Source organism: Coregonus lavaretus (assembly GCF_964263955.1).
Source record: "Coregonus lavaretus genome assembly, chromosome: 7".
NCBI classification, from domain to species: Eukaryota; Metazoa; Chordata; class Actinopteri; order Salmoniformes; family Salmonidae; genus Coregonus; species Coregonus lavaretus.
Genome location: NC_139994.1, coordinates 43,832,547 through 43,854,746, shown reverse-complemented (window position 1 = coordinate 43,854,746; position 22,200 = coordinate 43,832,547). Strand labels below are relative to the sequence as shown.

The following is a 22,200-nucleotide window of genomic DNA, read 5'->3' as shown; positions in this document are numbered from 1 at the left end:
AGTTTCCAACAGGCCAATATTCTACATAGTTTATACTTGTCTGGTCTGCGTGTTTCTTTTACACCTGCTACGTTACGTTAGTGTGGGGCAGACATGGAGAGAAGAGACAGGAGAATGTGAGATCGAGCGGGATAGAGAGCAGTTGCTTTGCGAGGTATTTCTCTACCTGAAAATACATGATCTAAGTGATTGATAGTATGCCTTATTTACTTTGAAGAACGACTACAATTGTGATTTTGTCAGACAATATAGGCAGCAGCTCTATAGAGATGACTTGGAATTAAAAGATAAAGCAATCAAATAAAAACAAATGTAATATACACAACAATTGAAATAATTTATTAAAGTAATGTGAATAAATGATGGTTAATAAGTGATAAGCAGTAATGGGCAGTCACTACCATCATGGGACTTGTTTTACAGTGGCTTGCGAAAGTATTAACCCCCCTTGGCATTTTTCCTATTTTGTTGCCATACAACCTGGAATTAAAATGGATTTTTGGGGGGGTTGTATCATTTGATTTACACAACATGCCTATCACTTTGAAGATGCAAAATATATATATTTTTTAAACAAACAAGAAATCAGACAAAAAAACAGAAACCTTGAGCGCGCATAACTATTCACCCCCCCCCCCCCCCCCCCCCAAAGTCAATACTTTGTAGAGCCACCTTTTGCAGCAATTACAGCTGCAAGTCTCTTGGGGTATGTCTCTATAAGCTTGGCACATCTAGCCACTGGGATTTTTGCCCATTCTTCAAGGCATAACTGCTCCAGCTCCTTCAAGTTGGATGGGTTCCACTGGTGTACAAGTCATACCACATATTCTCAATTGGATTGAGGTCTCGGCTTTGACTAGGCCATTCCAAGACATTTAAATGTTTCCCCTTAAACCACTCGAGTGTTGATTTAGCAGTATGCTTAGGGTCATTGTCCTGCTGGAAGGTGAACCTCCGTCCCAGTCTCAAATCTCTGGAAGACTGAAACAGGTTTCCCTCAAGAATTTCCCTGTATTTAGCACCATCCATCATTCCTTCAATTCTGACCAGTTTCCCAGTCCCTGCCGATTAAAAACATCCCCACAGCATGATGCTGCCACCACCATGCTTCATGGTGTTCTCGGGGTGATGAGAGGTGTTGGGTTTGCGCCAGACATAGCGTTTTCCTTGATGGCCAAAAAGCTAAATTTTTGTCTCATCTGACCAGAGTACCTTCTTCCACATGTTTGGGGAGTCTCCCACATGCCTTTTGGCAAACACCAAATGTGTTTGCTTATTTTTTTCTTTAAGCAATGGCTTTTTTCTGGCCACTCTTCCGTAAAGCCCAGCTCTGTGGAATGTACGGCTTAAAGTGGTCCTATGGACAGATAATCCAATCTCCGCTGTGGAGCTTTGCAGCTCCTTCAGGGTTATCTTTGGTCTCTTTGTTGCTTCTCTGATTAATGCGCTCCTTGCCTGGTCCGTGAGTTTTGGTGGGTGGCCCTTTCTTGGCAGGTTTGTTGTGGTGCCATATTCTTTCAATTTTTTAATAATGGATTTAATGGTGCTCTGTGGGATGACTAAAATGTAAAATGTTCAAAGTTTCCGATATTTTTTTTATAACCCAACCCTGATTTGTACTTCTCCACAACTTTGGTCCCTGACCTGTTTGGAGAGCTCCTTGGTCTTCATGGTGCCGCTTGCTTGGTGGTGCCCCTTGCTTAGTGGTGTTACAGACTCTGGGGCCTTTCAGAACAGGTGTATATATACGGAGATCATGTGACACTTAGATTGCACACAGGTGGACTTTATTTAACTAATTATGTGACTTCTGAAGGTAATTGGTTGCACCAGATCTTATTTAGGGGTTTCATAGCAAAGGGGGTGAATACATATGCACGCACCACTTTTCCGTTATTTATTTAGTTATTTCTTTTATTTCACTTCACCAATTTGGACTATTTTGTGTATGTCCATTACATGAAATCCAAATAAAAATCCATTTAAATTACAGGTTGTAATGCAACAAAATAGGAAAAACGCCAAGGGGGATGAATACTTTTGCAAGGCACTGTATTCTGTGTTGTTACCGCATTCAACCCACATAATGCATTTATTGTTTAAAAAATAATCGAAACCGAAATCGAAAACCATTATTCTTTTTTAATAATCGAACTGAAACCGAACCGACCTCAAAAAGCACTAATCGCTCAGCACTAGTGACCACACACACGCATGCACACGCACGCACACACACACACACACATACACTGAGTTGACCTGTTTGGCTCTATCATGCACAGCCAGAGGCAAAAAGAGAGATATGAGAAAGAGAGAGGCAGAGAGCTGTAGCCGTGGGAGGGATGGAGGGAGGGAGACGAATGGTCTGACAGACAGAGGCTGGAGAGAGGGAAGGAGACAGAGGGAGGGAGACTGATAGCCATACAGAGGGAATGAGGGAAGAGAGGGAGGAGAGTGGCATCCTAGCTGTTGATTAAGTGTTCCCATGCATGTTGACACAGAGGCAGGCAGGTACTGGATTGCTCTCCCCTGCACACATGCCAGGCAGGAGATTAAACAAACAGGATGCTGGGCAGGAATGTCTGAGTTATCTAGACTGACAGAGCTGACCAGTGCCCAGAGACACTCTAGGCCCGGACCAAGGTATCTAACCCAGACCCTAGCCAGACCCAGATGAAGGTAACTGGTAACCCAGAAAAGAGTCCCAAAACAAGCTTCAACTAGGGAGAGGGGTTCCCTGATGTTAGAGGTTAGGGTCTCAAGACTTACAGTACTGTTGAGATAAAGGATCTCCGATGTCTGTAAAGGCCTTCCCCTCTTCCCCTATTGTCTACAGCTCACTGGCTACCCAGGCTAGAGATGTAGGCCAACTCTTATTTAGAATATGTACAGAGAGAGAGATGAATGCTAGGCCCAGGCTTCTATAAGGGACATTTTATTTGTTACATGTGCCGAATACAACAAGTGTAGACTTTACCATGAAATGCTTACTTACGAGCACTTTCCCAACAATGCAGTTAAAAAGTAAGAACATTTGCAAATAGATAAAAATAAAATAGTAATACAATAAAATAACAATAACGAGGCTATATACAAGCTATATACAAGGAGTACAGGTACCGAGTCAGTGTACTGGGTACGAGGTAGATGGGGTGATTGATTGAGGTAATATGTACATGTAGGTTTGGTAAGGTGGTTGATTGAAGTACTATGTACATGTACACTACCGTTCAAAAGTTTGGGGTCACTTAGAAAACTCGTCAGTCTATTCTTGTTCTGAGAAATGAAGGCTATTCCATGCGAGAAATTGCAAAGAAACTGAATATCTCGTACAACGCTGTGTACTACTCCCTTCACAGAACAGCGCAAACTGGCTCTAACCAGAATAGAAAGAGGAGTGGGAGGCCCCGGTGCACAACTGAGCAAGAGGACAAATACATTAGAGTGTCTAGTCTCAACGTCAACAGTGAAGAGGCGACTCCGGGATGCTGACCTAGGCAGAGTTGCAAAGAAAAAGCCATATCTCAGTCTGGCCAATAAAAATAAGATTAAGATGGGCAAAAGAACACAGACACTGGACTTTTTCTTTGCAACTCTGCCTAGGTCAGCATCCCGGAGTCGCCTCTACACTGTTGACGTTGAGACTGGTGTTTTGCGGGTACTATTTAATGAAGCTGCCAGTTGAGGACCTGTGAGGCGTCTGTTTCTCAAACTAGACACTCTAATGTATTTGTCCTCTTGCTCAGTTGTGCACCGGGGCCTCCCTCTCCTCTTTCTATTCTGGTTAGAGCCAGTTTGCGCTGTTCTGTGAAGGGAGTAGTACACAGTGTTGTACGAGATCTTCAGTTTCTTGGCAATTTCTCGCATGGAATAGCCTTCATTTCTCAGAACAAGAATAGACTGACGAGTTTCAGAAGAAAGTTATTTGTTTCTGGCCATTTTGATCATGTATTCAAACCCACAATTGCTGATACTCAACTAGTCTCAAGAAGGCCAGTTTTATTGCTTCTTTAATCAGCACAACAGTTTTCAGCTGTGCTAGCATAATTGCAAAAGGGTTTTCTAATGATCAATTAGCCTTTTAAAATTATAAACTTGGATTAGCAAACACAACGTGCCATTGGAACACAGGACTGATGGTTGCTGATAATGGGCCTCTGTACGCCTATGTAGATATTACATAAAAAATCAGCTGTTTCCAGCTACAATCGTCATTTACAACATTAACAATGTCTACACTGTATTTCTGATCAATTTGATGTTATTTTAATGGACAAAAAAATTGCTTTTCTTTCGAAAACAAGGACATTTCTAAGTGACCCCAAACTTTTGAACGGTAGTGTAGGTAGGGGTGAAAAGCAGAAAGTCCGGGTAGCCATTTGATTAACTGTTCAGCAGTCGTATGGCTTTGGGGTAGAAGCTGTTCAGGAGCCTTTTGGTCCCAGACTTGGCACTCCAGTACCACTTGCCGTGCGGTAGCAGAGAGAACAGACTATGACTTGGGTGGCTGGAGTCTTTGACAATTCTTAGGGCCTTCCTCTGACACCGCCTGGTATAGAGGTCCTGGATGACGTATGCACTACCCTCTGTAGCGCCTTGCAGTCGGATGCCGAGCAGTTGCCATACCAAGCGGTGATGCAACCAGTCAAGATACTCTCAATGGTGCAGCTGTAGAACTGTTAGAGGATCTGAGGGCCCATGTCATTCTTTTCAGCCTCCTGAGGGGGAAGAGGCGTTGTCGTGCCCTCTTCATGACTGTGTTTGGACCATGATAGGTCCTTAGTGATGTGGACACCGAGGAACCTGGAGATCTCGACCGTCTCCACTACAACGTCTCGATGTGAATTGGGGCGTGCTCAGCACTCCGTTTCCTGTAGTTCACGATAAGCTCCTTTGTCTTGCTGACGTTGAGGGAGAGGTTGTTGTCCTGGCACCACACTGCCAGGTCTCATCGTCGTCTGTGATCAGGCCAACCACCGTCGTGTCGTCGGCAAACTTAATGATGGTGTTGGAGTCGTGCGTGGCCACGCAGTCGTGGGTGAACAGGGAGTACAGGAGGGGGCTAAGCTCTCATCCCTGAGGGGCCCCTGTGTTGAGGGTCAGCGTGGCGGACGTGTTTTTGCCTACCCTCACCTCCTGGTGGCAACCCGTCAGAAAGTCCAGTATCCAATTGCAGAGGGAGTTGTTTAATCCCAGGTTCCTTAGTTTTGTGATGAGCTTTGAGGGCACTATGGTGTTGAACACTGAGCTGTAATCGATGAACAGCATTTTCACGTAGGTGTTCCTTTTGTCCAGGTGGGAAAGGGCATTGTGGAGTGCAATAGAGATTGCGTCATCTGTGGATCTGTTGGGGCAGTATGCGAAATGGAGTTGGTCCAGGGTGTCTGGGGTGATGGTGTTGATGTGAGCCATGACAAGCCTTTCATGGCTAGAAATGTGAGTAGTCATTTAGACAGGTTACCTTGGCATTCTTGGGCACGGGGACTATGGTGGTCTGCTTGAACCATAAGGGTATTACAGACTGGGTCAGGTTGAAAATGTCAGTGAAGACACTTGCCAGCTGGTCAGCCCATGTTCAGAGGACACGTCCTGTTAATCCGTCTGGCCCTGCAGCCTTGTGAATGTTAACCTGTTTTGATACAGTGTGTTACTGCCATCTAGTGGTAGTACATTACACATCTAAACTCGCTGGTTTTCTTTGCTTTCCTTTTCTTTTCTTTACATTTGACATGTTAGTCATTTAGCAGACGCTCTTATCCAGAGCGACTTACAGTTAGTGAATACATATTATTTTTTTATACTGGCCTCCCGTGGGAAACGAACCCACAACCCTGGCGTTGCAAACGCCATGCCCTATCAACTGAGCTACATCACTGCCGGCCATTCCCTCCCCTACCCTGGACGACGCTGGGCCAATTGTGCACCGCCCATGAGTCTCCCGGTCGCGGCCGTCTGCGACAGAGCCTGGATTCGAACCAGGATCTCTAGTGGAACAGTTAGCACTGCGATGCAGTGCCTTAGACCACTGCGCCACTCTCTACATTGATAGAGTGGAGTTATTCCATGTAACATGATTGTGACGATGCAAACTCACACCTTTCGTCCCTTCCCTCCATTACCCGTATTGTTTTTTAACTCACACCTTTCGTCCCTTCCCTCCATTACCCGTATTGTTTTTTAACTCACACCTTTCGTCCCTTCCCTCCATTACCCGTATTGTTTTTTAACTCACACCTTTCGTCCCTTCCCTCCATTACCCATATTGTTTTGTGTGTGTGTGTGTGTGTGTGTGTGTGTGCACCCGTGCACGTGTGTGTGCACATCATCACTGTTTCTGTGCTGCACATCGGGCCCTGTACACAGAGCATGTACTGCTGTCTGACTTTACGTCCTCCAGACCTCTAGAACTACACAGAACTGTCTGAGAAATGACAAACACATGAACATCTAACATCTCTCTCTCTCTCTCTCTCTCTCTCTCTCTCTCTCTCTCTCTCTCTCTCTCTCCTCTCTCCTCTCTCTCTCGCTCTCTCTCTCTCTCGCTCTCTCTCTCGTTCTCTATCTATATATCTATCTATCTATCTCGCTCTCTCGCTCTCTCTCTCACTCTCCTTCTCTCTCTCTCTCTCTCCTCTCTCTCTCTCTCTCTCTCTCTCTCTCTCTCTCTCTCTCTCTCTCTCTCTCTCTCTCTCTCTCTCTCTCTCTCTCTCTCTCTCTCTCTATCTCTTGTTTTCTCTCTCTCTCTCCTTATTTCTCTCTCTTATCTCTCTCTCTCTCTTCATCCTACAGGCGTGTCATGGTTGTGCAGCGGGATCAAAGTGTGACTGCAGCGGAGTGAAAGGAGGCAAGGTGAGTGTGAAACACACACACACCTAATGACCTACTGTAGAAAACAACCATAACATGACATATTATTTAATTGTTTGATTTGTAATGACTCTTTTGTCTGTGTGCTATCTGCAGGGTAAGAAGCGTTTGTAATGACTGTGTGTTCTATGTGTAATGTTCTATGTTTAATGTTCTATGTGTGATGTTCTACGTGTAATGTTCTATGTGTGATGTTCTACGTGTAATCTTCTATGTGTGATGTTCTACCTGTGATGTTCTACGTGTAATGTTCTACGTGGAATGTTCTATGTTCTATGTTCCACAGGGCGAGAGGGGTTTCCCAGGACTACAGGGTCAGCCAGGCGTACCAGGGTTCCCCGGACCTGAGGGGCCAATCGGAGGCAGGGGAGAGAAGGTAGGGGCCGCTTCCTGGATCTTGTTGTAGGAGCAACAGAACACCTGACCATATCTGGGAATGATGCACTTGAAAACGAATCCTCTTCTCTCCCTCTCTCTCCCTCCTCTCCCCCTCTGTCTTTCTCTCTCACAGGGTAGTGACGGACCTTCAGGGCCATCCGGTCCAAAAGGAATTAGGGTGAGTGACCCAGATTTATTAACTTGACAAAGTCCCACACTTCTGTCTGTAATATTTCCACTTTCAGTGTACGCCATCAAGGAGTGTAGTACTTTCCCCTGTCCATCAGAGGTCCTTGTTTCACTCCAAGCAAAACAGAAGCTCCATGCCTTAGTATTGACATAGCTGGTTCTGAATTGAATTGAATGCATCATTACACAAAGTCATCATAACTTATGTTATTAATTTATCCTCCTTGTTATTCCCACAGGGACCTCCTGGACTGCCCGGATTCCCAGGAACACCAGGAATTCCAGTAAGTTTCCAACCATTCCCAGTTCTCATCTATTGTAGCGTACCTGTCTGCATCCCTTCTGGTACAGAGATGAGTCCCAATTTTCCACCATGCAATTGCACACTTTTTCGCATGCATTTTTCTCCAGCCATTTTTCTTACACTAACCCCATGCTTTTACATGAATGACGGGGAGTGTGCAAGTGCACACTTCTGGAAAAGGGTGGAGAATTGGGATACTGCCATGATGGAACCTATACTGAACTTTCTCTGGTTGTTGTTTTACATTACCTGATATCCAGTATGTCATGTGACCTCACTTCCTGTCTGATGTCTAACTTCCTGTTGTCCTCTGTGTGTTCTCCTCTAGGGTCTCCCAGGACAGGACGGGCCCCCGGGCCCAAGAGGAACTGCAGGCTGCAACGGGACTAAGGTAGGTTACTATGGTTACTACTGACTGACAGCCATTCAACTCTGTCGAGTCCTGAGAGAACTTGGGTTCTCCTGAATCTGGACTGAAACTGGCATACTGTTCTATCACACCTGGCCACTAAAAGGCAGCAAATAGGAAAAGTAACCTATGGGCTGGAGACTGTTGATGCAAAATTAAAGGATTGATTATGTCTCTTCTTAGGGTGAGAGAGGCTTCCCTGGAAGTCCAGGCTTCCCTGGACTGGAGGGCCGATCGGTGAGTCACACACACACACACACTTCTCTGTCCTCTCATACACCTACATCCAGGTTTTCCCCCGGCCTCTTAAATGCTGCATATTACTGAACATTTTACTGACTCCACATGATGTATTTTTGACTGTTGTTTGTATGATATTGTTTAACCTATTTGTGTGTTATACGTGCTGCTCTCGCATCAGGACAGGTCGTCATTATAAATAAGAATGTGTTCTTAATTAACTTACCTGTATGAAATATAAATACACCTGTCCACTTTGTAATTTCTCTGTGTGGAAACTTGGGAAAGGAAACGAATGAGACTTTGAAATGTATTCCTTCTCTCTCTGCTCGTTTGCAGGGTCCACCTGGTTTTCCAGGACAAAAGGTTACTATTCTTTCAACACTGTTCTTAACTGTTATTATCTTTCGATCAAATACTGTACATTTACCAGGCCTATCTGTCTGTGCTAGTAGTTATATTTCTGTAGCTAGGGCCTGTGTGATGTGTTCCTTTCTAACCTCCTCCTGTTGTCCCTCTACAGGGAGATCCAGGTGATGTCATCTCAAGTGACCGCTTTGGACAGACAGGAGGTGTAGGTCTACCTGGTGTGCCTGGAGTTCCTGTGAGTATTCTATATAGAACCATATAACCACTTTGAACTTAACTGATTTAAAAAAGGATTAAAAAAAAGGATCCTATACGTCAGTCCTTACCCACCCTGCTGATAAGGGTGGGTCGGTTGTACTCATGGATAGGACAGATTGACAACTGCTTGACAACACCTTTTACAACAAACTCAGAAGTGACCCCACTTCCGAATTTCAGAACACTTTTTTATTGGAACAGACCACAGAACAGCTCCCCTCCTTTGTAAAGGACACCAGCAGTATGATCTATATTACTGAATCTCTTGATCCTCTCTCCCTGATAATACCTTGTTAGTTACTTTTGACGTTGAGTCGTTATACACAAAAAGTTTCTAAATGACTTCTTTATTCAGACAAAGGGTACTGCTATGGGGTCCCCTATGGCTCCTAACTATGCTAATTTGTATGTGGGTTAAATGGAGAAACAGTCAATTTTCAATCCTTTCAAAAATGTTTTCTTGCCTAACATTATTATTTGGAAACGGTACGTTGATGATATTTTTGTTCTATGGAGAGGTGATTCAAAACAGCTCCAGGCATTCCATGCTTTTCTTAACTCTTGTACTGAGCACCTGAGATTTACTATGCAATCTGACACAAGTCAAATTAGTTTCTTTGATCTTCTGATTTTGTGTGAGGATAATGTTCTATACACTGATCTTTACAGGAAACCTACTGATCGTAACAGTTTGTTGAGGGCTGATAGTTGTCACCCGCTTCCCTTGAAAAACAGTTTGCCCTACAGCCAATTCTGTCGAATCAAAATAATTTGTAAAAAAACAATCAGATTTCGACCGAAATATAGCTGAGACGCAAAGAAAATTCAAGGAGAGGGGGTACAAAAATGGTCAGATTAATACTGCCATTGAGAAAATTCTAAACAAAACGAGACATGATCTCTTTCAAGGATAGTCTTGTAAAAATAAGCATTATTGCGTTCTAACAACACGCTATTCAAAATGCTCTGAATAAATGAAGGGAATTGTTTCAAAAACATTGGCACATTCTAAGATCCGATGACAGTATCGGTAATGTGTTTTCGGACCCTCCCTTGTTAGTATTCCCGCTGGGCAGAAATCTCAGAGATCAATTGGTAAACTCTGATTTACCACCCCAAAATATCTCTGCACAACGTTTATTTGCGCCTCTACCAGATGGAAACTACAAGTGTAATGGTTGCGCTCAATGCAATGGCACTTACAAATATAGATCCTTCAAACACCCCCAAACAGGGAAACAGATCCCAATAAAAGGTGTTATCACGTGTGCCACTAAGGCAGTTATTTATCTTATAACTTGTCCTTGTGGTAAAAATTATGTGGGTAAAACAAAGCGTGAATTAAAAGTACGAATCTCGGAGCATCGTAGCACCATTAGGTGCAAAAACTCGACGTACCCAGTCGCAGTCCACTTTTTGGAAGCGAACCACTTGATTTCGTCCCTACATTATATCGGCATCGAACATGTCACCCTCCCTAGGTGACCTCGACAACTTATTGTTAAAACGAGAGGCTGCCTGGATCTTTAATTTAAAGACCCTTGCTCCCTTCGGTCTCAACGTAAACTTTGATTTGAAGCCATTCTTGTAATTATTGTGATTTTGCTATTCATTGTAAATGTTTGTATGCCTATGTAGCCAAATTGTATTTATGATCGTATGCTATCCATTCATGTTTTTTGTCTTTTTTGTATGTTCTGTTTATCTGTGAATTAACCAATGAAATCAGGCCACACCCGGCCATGATTACAGACACCTGTGTGTGTCCTTTGACACTATATAAACTAGTGACCCGCAGTGTTTGTCATTATACCCTGATGAAGACAGCTTGTCTGTCGAAACGTTGGTTATTAGGTTATTAAATTATGGCATCTGAGCTCCTAGTGTGAGACTCTCCTTTTCTTTTTCAAGTGTTCTACTCCATTAGCCAGCACCTCGCCTAAATAGGTGTGCATTTCTTCCGCCTCCTAAGTATTCTATATAGAACCATAGAACCACTTTGAACTTAACTGATAAAAAGAAGAAGGAAAAAAAAGGAATTAGACTTTGTCAAGCGATTTGTCTTATCAAATGGTAGGCTAATGTAATATATTGCTCATAGTTGGATGATCAGAATCAATAAAACGAATGGTAAATGATTATGAGAGATCCGTGGAGGCTGCTGAGGGGAGGACGTCTCATAATAATGTCTGGAACGGAGCGGATGGAATAGCATCAAACCACGTATTTGATCTATTTGATACCTTTCGACTCATTCCGCTCCAGCCATTACCACGAGCCCGTCCTCCCCAATTAAGGTGCCACCAACCTCCTGTGTGAGAGATGTCATGTAAACCTTTCAACACATTGCTTTGTGTGTAACGTTTGTGGTGTCTGTCTTGTTTCTAGGGTAACCCAGGCCCTGCAGGATTGTCAGGTCCTGTCGGTCCACCTGGACCCAGAGGTTATGAGGTACGCTGATACAGGAGTTCTTCAACTTTTTCAGCTCGAGACCCAAATGAGATAATGAACTTCCTCCCGTGACCCAAATCGTCAACCAATGACCTAATTTAAGAAGAAATAGTGTGGAATTATAGATGTATTCTCATAACTTGTGACCTACCTTTCATATGCCCAGGGCACACTTTGGGTCCCAACCCATAGTTTAAGAAAACCCTGAGGTACAGTTACACCCCAAATCGTCTTAACTGCCACTTGTCCGATATGTTCTGAGGGACTTTATACAGTCAAACTGGTCCCAGACCTGTTACAAACGTTATGTGCTGAGGGACTTTACACAGTCAAACTGGTCCCAGATCTGTTAAAAACATTATGTTCTGAGGGACAGTCAAACTGGCCTCAGACCTGTTGTGACATCCAGTAGTGTGTTTGTGATCTGAAGTCTCACAGATCAAGATAAGAACTTATCCAATGTATTTTAGGGAATAATAATGTTTTATTGTACTATCAATAGTTATACAGTATACCGTGCGTTGTTAAAACAGTTGTGTGTGTTGTTGTTAATAATGTTTTGTGTGTTGTTAATAAAGTGTTGTGTGTTGTTTTGTAGGGTCGTAGCGGGCCTCCTGGTCCTCCTGGTCCTAAGGTGAGTTGCTTTACACCCTGAATCACACACACACACACACACACACACACACACACACACACACACACACACACACACACACACACACACACAACACACACACACACACACACACACACACACACACACACACACACACACACACACACACACACACACACACACACACACACACACACACACCCTGGGGCAGCAGGTAGCCTAGCGGTTAGAGCGACTAGGTGACTAGGTGAAAAATCTGTCGATCTGCCGTTGAGCAAGGCACTTAACCCTAATTGCTCCAGGGTTGCTGTCAATAATGGCTGATCTCTGGCCGTGACCCCACTCTCCGAGGGTGTCTCAGGGGGAGTGGGATATGCAAAAATATATACTTTCCATTCACACCACACACTAGTACAGGTTACACACTTGTACATGTGTGAAACAGGACAAATTGAAGCACCCCGTATTTGACCTTTGACACACACACACACTGATACTAAACTCTGGTCAATTATGTGTACCACACTCAGTTCAACTACTGTACACACACTTGCCCATACACTCCTAATGTACACTGCTCAAAAAAATAAAGGGAACACTTAAACAACACAATGTAACTCCAAGTTGATTTCTGTGAAATCAAACTGTCCACTTAGGAAGCAACACTGATTGACAATACATTTCACATGCTGTTGTGCAAATGGAATAGACAACAGGTGGAAATTATAGGCAATTAGCAAGACACCCCCCAATAAAGGAGTGGTTCTGCAGGTGATGACCACAGACCACTTCTCAGTTCCTATGCTTCCTGGCTGATGTTTTGGTCACTTTTGAATGCTGTCGGTGTTTTGGTCACTTTTGAATGAGGGCCCGACGTCCACAGGTGGGGGTTGTGCTTACAGCCCAACCCCGAGCAGGACGTTTGGCATTTACCAGAGAACACCAAGATTGGCAAATTCGCCACACCAAGATTGGCAAATTCGCCACTGGCGCCCTATGCTCTTCACAGATGAAAGCAGGTTCACACTGAGCACATGTGACAGACGTGACAGAGTCTGGAGACGCCGTGGAGAACGTTCTGCTGCCTGCAACATCCTTCAGCATGACCGGTTTGGCGGTGGGTCAGTCATGGTGTGGGGTGGCATTTCTTTGGGGGGCCGCACAGCCCTCCATGTGCTCGCCAGAGGTAGCCTGACTGCCATTAGGTACCGAGATGAGATCCTCAGACCCCTTGTGAGACCATATGCTGGTGCGGTTGGCCCTGGGTTCCTCCTAATGCAAGACAATGCTAGACCTCATGTGGCTGGAGTGTGTCAGCAGTTCCTGCAAGAGGAAGGCATTGATGCGATGGACCGCCCGTTCCCCAGACCTGAATCCAATTGAGCACATCTGGGACATCATGTCTCGCTCCATCCACCAACGCCACATTGCACCACAGACTGTCCAGGAGTTGGCGGATGCTTTAGCCCAGGTCTGGGAGGAGATCCCTCAGGAGACCATCCGCCACCTCATCAGGAGCATGCCCAGGCGTTGTAGGGAGGTCATACAGGCACGTGGAGGCCACACACAATACTGAGCCTCATTTTGACTTATTTTAAGGACATTACATAAAAGTTGGATCAGCCTGGTAGTGTGGTTTTCCACTTTAATTTTGAGTGTGACTCCAAATCCAGACCTCCATGGGTTGATACATTTGATTTCCATTGATAATTTTTGTGTGATTTTGTTGTCAGCACGTTCAACTATGTAAAGAAAAAAGTATTTAAAAAGATTATTTCATTCATTCAGATCTAGGATGTGTTGTTTAAGTGTTCCCTTTATTGTTTTGAGCAGTGTATATTACTGTATTGTACATAATTATACCTGCAGTCTTTAAGTAAAGTGATACAGAATACAGTAATACATGTTATTAATATTATATTATATTATATTAATATATTACATGTGTTTGTCTTGTTATTCTTCTACTATAGGGTAACATGGGGTTGAACTTCCAAGGTCCAAAAGGAGATAAGGTGGGGTCAGCAAGAGAAAGACTGTCATCAATGGGTGGTAACGATTTGCACTACTGAATACTGATGAGTTTGTGTGTGTGTGTGTGTGTGGGTGGGTGTAGGGTGATCCAGGTCTGCGGGGGCCTCCCGGTCCACCAGGACAGGTCGGGGAGCAGAAGAGACCCTCAGAGTTAGAAATCCAGAGAGGAGAGAAGGTAATGTCCTACATTTCACGTTTTCCCTGATTATTCAGGAATTCCTACCGTTGTTTTTACCTCAGAAACTCCATGGATTTACATAGAATCACTGAATTATTAGGATCTCTATAAAGTTAGTATCATCTGCATCATCATTCAAAATGGACCAGTATACATTTTCCCCTTTCTCATTTTTTAAATTGTCATTTGTAGATCTTGTAGAACATCAATAGTGGTTTAGTCGTTTCTGTTATGACATGTAATGTAAACTGCCAGCCATGAGTGTGCTCCTGTTTGGCTGTAACTGGACGCAGGTTTATGTTTATTGGGACGAGTCTTGTCCTGGAGGCAAAACTGAGCGATTTCCGCTATGGGCCAGCTGCAAAGTCAAAATTGGCTATATTGTAAAGATGAATGGAAACGAAACTGAGCTTTTTGGTCTTAATTTAAGGTTAGGGTAACTGGACTGGCCCTAGTGTTCTATCATGTTTCACAACCCGGTGACAGCACCACCTTGCCTTTTAGTTTCCTGTAATTGCAACTCTCATAATGACCACTAGATGGTGGCACTCAGCCTCTTTATAAGAACTTCCATTGCCCTATATTACTGGGTAGTCCAACTTGATATACCCCTCAATCGCTTAGCATTTAATTGTGAAAGGTATTGATTTCTTTTAAAATATCAGATTTTAAACCTTTTGACATGATGTCTACATTCTTAACTATTCATGAAAACTGAATTAACAATATGTTATGGATTTTACAATTTGTTGTTGTTATTTCCTTATTTGTTTCCAGGGTGATCAAGGTTTACCTGGTCCAGCTGGTGATCTTGGTTATCCTGGACCCCCTGTGAGTATCACTCACTATCCATCATACGATACAGTATATCTCACAGGAGTGTGGTGGCACCTTAATTGGTGAGGACGGGCTCGTGGTAATGACTAGAGCAGAATAGGTGGAATGCAATCAAATACATCAAACACATAGTTTCCATGTGTTTGATGCCATTCCATTTACTCCGTTCCAGCCATTATTATGAGCCATCCTCCCATCAGCAGCCTCCACTGGTATATCTATGTTTTCACTCACCTATAATACTATATAGAGTGCATATCATAAGTAATCATCCCCTTTGGATTTCTTCACATATTATAGTGTTACAAAGTGATATTAAAATGGATTTAATTGTTATTTTTCTGTCAACAATCCCCCCCCCCCCCAAAAAAAGAATACAGTGTAGAGCACGGCGCTTGTAACGCCAAGGTAGTGGGTTCGATCCCCGGGACCACCCATACACAAAAATGTATGCACGCATGACTGTAAGTCGCTTTGGATAAAAGCGTCTGCTAAATGGCATATTATTATTATTATTATTATTATATTATTAAGTATTCACCCTCCTGAGTCAATACATGTTATAAACACCTTTGGCAGCGATTACAGCTGTGAGTCTTTTTGGGTAAGTCTATTACGGCTTTGCAAACCTGGATTGTGCAATATTTGGCCATTATTATTATTGCCCATTATATGTCAAGTTGGTTGTTGATCATTGCTAGACATCCATTTTCAAGTCTCGCTATAGATTTTCAAGCAGATTTAAGTCAAACTGTAACTTGGCCACTCAGGAACATTTACTGTCTTTGTGATAAGCAACTGCAGTGTAGATTTGGCCTTGTGTTTTAGGTTATTGTCTTGCTGAAAGGTGAATTTGTCTACCAGTGTCTGGTGGAAAGCAAACGGAACCTCTATGATTTTGCCTGTGGTTAGCTCCGTTCTGTTTCTTTCTATCCTGAAAAACTCCCTGGTCCTTGCCGATGACAAGCATACCCATAGCATGATGCAGTCACCATCATGCTTTAAAATATGGAGAGTGGTACTTGGTCATGTGTTGTGTTGGATATGCACCAAACATAAGACTGTATTCAGGACAAAAAGTTCATTCCTTTGACACATTTTCTGCAGTGTTACTTGTTTAGTGCCTTGTTGCAAAAAGGATGCATGTTTTGGAATATTTTTATTCCGTACATGCTTCCTTTTTTTCACTCTGTCATTTAGGTTAGTATTGTGGAGTAACTACAATGCTGTTGATCCATCCTCAGTTTTCTCCTATCACAGCCTTTAAACTCTGTAACTTTTTTTAAGTCACCATTGGCCTCGTGGTGAAATCTCTGAGCGGTTTCCTTCCTCTCTGGCAACTGAGTTAGGAAGGACTGGGTGCTATTGATACACCATTTAAGGTCTAATTAATAACTTACCATGCTAAAATGGATATTCAGTGTCTGCTTTTTTTTTTACCCATCTACCAATCGGTGCCCTTCTTTGTGAGGCATTGGAAAAGCCCCCTGGTCTTTGTGGTTGAATCTGTGCTTGAAATACACTACTCGACATTACAGATAATTGCATGTGTGGGTTACAGAGATGATCATTATTATATGATTTCTTAAGCAAATTCTGACTCCTGAACTTATTTAGGATTGTCATAAAAAGGGGGTGAATACTTATATAACCAAGACATTTTATCTAGTATATTTTTATTTCTTTATAGAATTTTCTTTTCACTTTGACATTATGAGGTGTTTTATGTAGATCATTGTACATTTTTTCCCACAATTATCCATTTCAATCACACTGTGTAACGCAAAAAAAATTGAAAAAATCCAAGGGGGGTGAATACTTACAGTATGATATGCACTGTATCTATGTTTCACTAAGTATCTATACCACTCTATATCTATGTTTTCACCCAGTATCTATCATACTATCTAAGTTTTCACTCAGTATCTATAATACTATATTTCAGTTTTCACAAACTATCTATCATACTATCTACAAAAGTATGTGGACATGCCTTCAAATTAGTGGATTTGGCTATTTCAGCCACACCTGTTGCTGATAGGTGTATAAAATCGAGCAGACAGCCATGCAATCTCCATAGACAAACATTGGCAGTAGAATGGCCCATACTGAAGTGCACAGTGACTTTCAACGTGGCACCGTCATAGGATGCCACCTTTCCAACAAGTCAGTTTGTCCAATTTCTGCCCTGCTAGAGCTGCACCAGTCAACTCTAAGTGCTGTTATTGTGAAGTAGAAATGTCTAGGAGCAACAACACCTCAGCCGCAAAGTGGTAGGCCACACAAGCTCACAGAACGGGACAACCGAGTGCTTAAGCATCTGTCCTCGGTTGCAACACTCACTACCAAGTTCCAAACTGCCTCTGGAAGCAACGTCAGCACAATAACTGTTTGAGGGGAGCTTCATGAAATGGGTTTCCTTGGCCGAGCAGCCGCACACAAGCCTAAGATCACCATGCTCAATGCCAAGCGTCGGCTGGAGTGGTGTAAAGCTCGCCACCATTGGAGTCTGGAGCAGTGGAAACGCGTTCTCTGGAGTGATGAATAACGCATCACCATCTGGCAGTCCGACGGACTAATCTGGGTTTGGTGGATGCCAGGAGAACGCTACCTGCCCGAATGCATAGTGCCAAATGTAATGTTTGGTGGGGGAGGAATAATGGTCTGGGGCTGTTTTTCATGGTTCTGGCAAGGCCCCTTAGTTCCAGTAAAGGGAAATCTTAACACTACAGCATACAATTACATTCTAGACGATTCTGTGCTTCCAACGTTGTGGCAACAGTTTGGGGAAGGCCCTTTCCTGTTTCAGCATGACAATGCCCCCGTGCACAAAGCGAGGTCCATACAGAAATGGTTTGTCGAGATCGGTGTGGAAGAACTTGACTGGCCTGCACAGAGCCCTGACCTTAACCCCATCGAACACCTTTGGGATGAATTGGAAAGCCGACTGCGAGCCAGGCCTAATCGCCCAACATCAGTGCCCAACCTCACTAATGCTCTTGTGGCTGAATGGGAGCAAGTCCCTGCAGCAATGTTCCAACATCGAGTGGAAAGCCTTCCCAGAAGAGTGGAGGCTGTTATAGCAGCAAAGGGGGGACCAACTCCATATTAATGCCCATGATTTTGGAATGAGATGTTCGACGAGCAGCTGTCCACATACCTTTGGCCATGTAGTGTATCTACGTGCCCTATACACCTGCAAAATACTGTATATTTTGTGACACATTTTAAAAAAATCATGTTCTCTGGTCAGTGGACTAGGCATCTGAATAATGCAAGACACTATAATAACAAATCAATCAAACCAATCAATCTATAGTAGTGTGTGTATGATAACTGTCTGATGTTGGGTTTGCAGGGTGTATCTGGAGGTTCGAAGGGAGCGAAAGGAGAGCCTGGAGAAGCAGGCAAACGGGGCAAACCAGGGAAAGATGGCGACCCAGGTCCTGCTGGATTCCCTGTGAGTTCTACCCACAGAACTAGAATGATTCTATACATTCTATTTCTATGGTTCTTATAGACAGCTGTCTGTATCTCTTTTCTGTATATCTTTTTGCATGTCTGACAAGGCCACTTGTATTACTGATACAGTGTTATTTGGGTTGTTAATTGGATTCGTTCTGACATGTATTTATTGATTTGTATTATTTGTGTACTTGTTTGACATTTTACTGAACTGTTAAGAGCTAGTAACACAAGGATTTCGCTGCACCCATTATAACATCTGCTAACTGTTACAACTCTACGCAACCAATAAACTTTGATTTGATTTGGTAAAGCGAAGTGAGATAATGACATTCTGAGATAATGACTCTCTCGCTTTCTCTCTTTCTGTCTCTCTCTCTTTTTCTCTCTCTTTCTTTCTCTCTCTCTCTCTCTCTCTCTCGCGAGCTCTCTCTCTCTCCCTGTCTCGCTACCTCACTCACTCGCTCGCTCTCTCTCTATCGCTCTCTCTCCATGTTTCTTTCTCTCCATGTTTCTCTCTCTCTCGCTCTCATTTTAATTCAAAGGGCACTATTGGCATGGGAAACAAATAGACAGATACAAATAGATAATAAAGAAAAGTGAAATAAACAATCAGAAATTAACAGTAAGCATTACACTCACAAAAATTTCAAAGGAATAGAGACATTTCAAATGTCATTCTCTCTCTCTCTCTCTCTCTCTCTCTCTCTCTCTCTCTCTCTCTCTCTCTCTCTCTCTCTCTCTCTCTCTCTCTCTCTCTCTCTCTCTCTCTCTCTCTCTCTCTCAGGGTAGTAAAGGAGAACAAGGCGGTCCAGGTCTGCCAGGTCGGGATGGTGACATGGTGAGTTTGGCCTCTGATGCTATTTTACAAATACAATAAACTAGATCTACAAATACATAAACTGTTGGGGGCGGCAGTAGCCTGGTGGGTAGGAGCGTTGGGCCAGTAACTGAAAGGTTGCTGGATCGAATCCCAGAGTTGACAAGGTAAAAATGTGTATTTCTGCCCCTGAGCAAAGCAGTTAATCCCCAACAACAACTGCCCCCCGGGCGCCAATGACGTGGATGTTGATTATGGCAGCCCCCCCACACCTCTCTGATTCAGAAGGGTTGGGTTAAATGTGGAAGATACATTTTAGTTGAATGCATTCAGTTATACAACAATTGTCCTCCTCCATCTCTTCTCTCACTTATCCCATCCATCTCTCTCACTCTCTATCTGTTTCTCTCTCAGGGGGACAAAGGTGACCGTGGATACCCTGGACCTCCAGGCGTGGTGAGAAATCAAACTATCTATTTATCTATTCATTCAGTTGTATTACAATCATCATTCTCGTATGTCATTCTTTGTGGGCCAATGGTTGCCTCCCGTAGTTTTAGACATTGTCCATTAGATGGCAATATAACCCTGACAGTTGCAATGTAACCTACTCTAGCCCCTGCATCCTGTAATATTTCACTGTAACCACCAGATGGCAATAGTAACCTTTCTATCCCATTACTCTACCAGGTGATTAATGGTCAGACAGGGGCACGTGTGGGGCCGAAAGGAGAGCCTGGTTTCCCGGGGTCATCAGGAAGGAAAGGAGACAGAGGACAACCTGGTACGTACTCTACCCAACAGGAGATAGGACTTGATTTGTATTGGACACATGCTGTAAAGAGTGCAGTCTCCTGGGTCTTCAACGAAATGAGAGCCTTTTGCGTTCCTTTGATATTTTAAGTAGAAATTGTGCACCAATATTGAATTTTAAAAGCCTGTTATAGTAAATGAAGTGTCCTTTGATATAGACCACATGGAGAATTCAATACATCTGATTTGTATAATTAATAAAGTCTTGCTAAAGTGCCAAAATTCAGCATTTTTACATGTCCCACCGTGTTTTTTTTTTTTACATGTCCCACCATTTTTACATGTCCCACCAACACTGTGTTACTTCTAGGAAGATTTAAACCCACCTAAACCCACCATCACTGTAAAGCCTAGTTATTTTGTTGCTTTGACAAAGTCATTTCCAAAGATTATTATTTATTTCAAGTGATTAGTGATTCATTTACATCTGTCCCTCATTTAAAGGTGAATATTCCTTAAAAAAAAAAAAATATATATATATATATATATATATTGAACATCTAAGTCAAATCATAGAGTAAAAGCAGGTGAGCTGGTTCTTTTTGGCTATTTTCTGGTGTTTTGTGGTGGAAAACTGAGTGGGTCGAGCTTAACACGTCAACCCATAAATAGATAGGGTAGAAACGTTTGAACTATCTCGTTATTCCCATCTCTTGGGATGGGAAAATGTTTTTTTTTTAAATGAAGTTGAACATATGCTCTTTATGACAAAATATTAAAATGTGTTTGTTTTTTACCAAGTGACACTTCTCAAAAGGCACGGAATTGGTTTAACGACCCGCCTTATTCATAAAGCGTCTCAGAGCTGATCCAGTATTAGTTTTAGATGTTTAGATCATAAGGAATAAGATTATATGAACACAGAGGACCTAGTCCTAGATCAGCACTACTACTTTAAGAGGCTTGGTGAATACAGAGCCTAACCTAGTTTTCATGGTGACCTTTCCCCTTTGACCCTGTCCTCCCCAGGTCTCTCGGGTCCTCCAGGCCAACCAGGAACCCCAGGTACCGGAGGTGTAGGCCAACCCGGTTCCCCAGGCTTCCCAGGAGAGAGGGGCCAGAAGGGAGACGAGGGCCAGCCAGGCATCTCCCTCCCTGGGCCCCCAGGACGAAGTGGGGCCCCTGGGCTTCAGGGACCACCAGGCCTTCCCGGGCCCGCAGGGGACTCCACAAGGGGTGATAACTGTTTAGGAGGGGCCCCCGGGTTACCAGGACAACAAGGAGACAGAGGGTTTCAAGGAGAGACCGGACAGAAAGGTGTGTTCTCTGTTGTACACTTCCAGAGTATTGTCATGAGAGAGAGGTGTTATGTACAGTATTGTGTTACGGTAGTGTGGCTAATAATGAACAAACAAATGTATCATTGAAATGATCCCAACTGGCTTCTATGTCTGTTACTTACTTGTCTGTCTCTCTCAGGTGACAAGGGAGAAACCTGCGTGAACTGTTTCTCCCGTGGGAACACCGTCCCTGGAGCACCAGGCCCTCCCGGACCTCCCGGGTTCCCAGGTAAGACTGCACTCCTCTCACCTGGTCACCTATCGCCCTACCTGTTTTTTTTATATCCCCACCTGGTAGGGAATAAGACCGATTAGAGAGGAGAAAACACACACCTGATTTGGCAATGTGCAGGCCACCGTAACACAATACTGTACACAACACCTCTCTCTCATCCTTCTCTGCTCCCTCTCTCCTCTCTCCACCCTCTCTGCTCCCTCTCTCCTCTCTCCACCCTCTCTGCTCCCTCTCTCCTCTCTCCACCCTCTCTCAGGTGGACCAGGAGTACCAGGGGCTAAAGGTGATAGAGGATATCCAGGTGGCCCAGGGCTGTCAGGTTCTTCTGTAAGTACTTCCTGTTTGTCACTTCCTGGCTTGAAACTGGTTTGAAGCTCTGTCTACACAACTTCATAGTAACCTACATACAGACTTACTCGGAGCTGGTTTCCCAGACACCGATTAAACCTAGTTCTGG

At 43.6% G+C, this 22,200-nt stretch overlaps 1 protein-coding gene across 1 annotated transcript in view; it reads left to right on the top strand.

The window, feature by feature from the left end:
* Window positions 1–5,364: 5,364 nt before the first annotated feature.
* The window catches only part of LOC311132529 (uncharacterized protein), a gene marked incomplete at its 5' end in the record, with an annotated part of 49,700 nt that continues 32,864 nt past the window's right edge, over window positions 5,365–22,200 (top strand). The window contains 21 exons of the mRNA XM_084165799.1: window positions 5,365–5,436; window positions 6,790–6,849; window positions 7,154–7,243; window positions 7,379–7,423; window positions 7,674–7,718; window positions 8,067–8,129; window positions 8,331–8,384; window positions 8,727–8,753; window positions 8,911–8,991; window positions 11,403–11,465; window positions 12,064–12,099; window positions 14,055–14,096; window positions 14,198–14,290; window positions 15,071–15,124; window positions 18,489–18,590; window positions 19,383–19,436; window positions 19,830–19,871; window positions 20,106–20,199; window positions 21,198–21,485; window positions 21,648–21,737; window positions 22,000–22,070. Of these exons, the coding sequence (XP_084021925.1) occupies window positions 5,365–5,436; window positions 6,790–6,849; window positions 7,154–7,243; window positions 7,379–7,423; window positions 7,674–7,718; window positions 8,067–8,129; window positions 8,331–8,384; window positions 8,727–8,753; window positions 8,911–8,991; window positions 11,403–11,465; window positions 12,064–12,099; window positions 14,055–14,096; window positions 14,198–14,290; window positions 15,071–15,124; window positions 18,489–18,590; window positions 19,383–19,436; window positions 19,830–19,871; window positions 20,106–20,199; window positions 21,198–21,485; window positions 21,648–21,737; window positions 22,000–22,070 (1,566 nt within the window). The remainder of the gene's footprint in view (window positions 5,437–6,789; window positions 6,850–7,153; window positions 7,244–7,378; window positions 7,424–7,673; window positions 7,719–8,066; window positions 8,130–8,330; window positions 8,385–8,726; window positions 8,754–8,910; window positions 8,992–11,402; window positions 11,466–12,063; window positions 12,100–14,054; window positions 14,097–14,197; window positions 14,291–15,070; window positions 15,125–18,488; window positions 18,591–19,382; window positions 19,437–19,829; window positions 19,872–20,105; window positions 20,200–21,197; window positions 21,486–21,647; window positions 21,738–21,999; window positions 22,071–22,200) is intronic.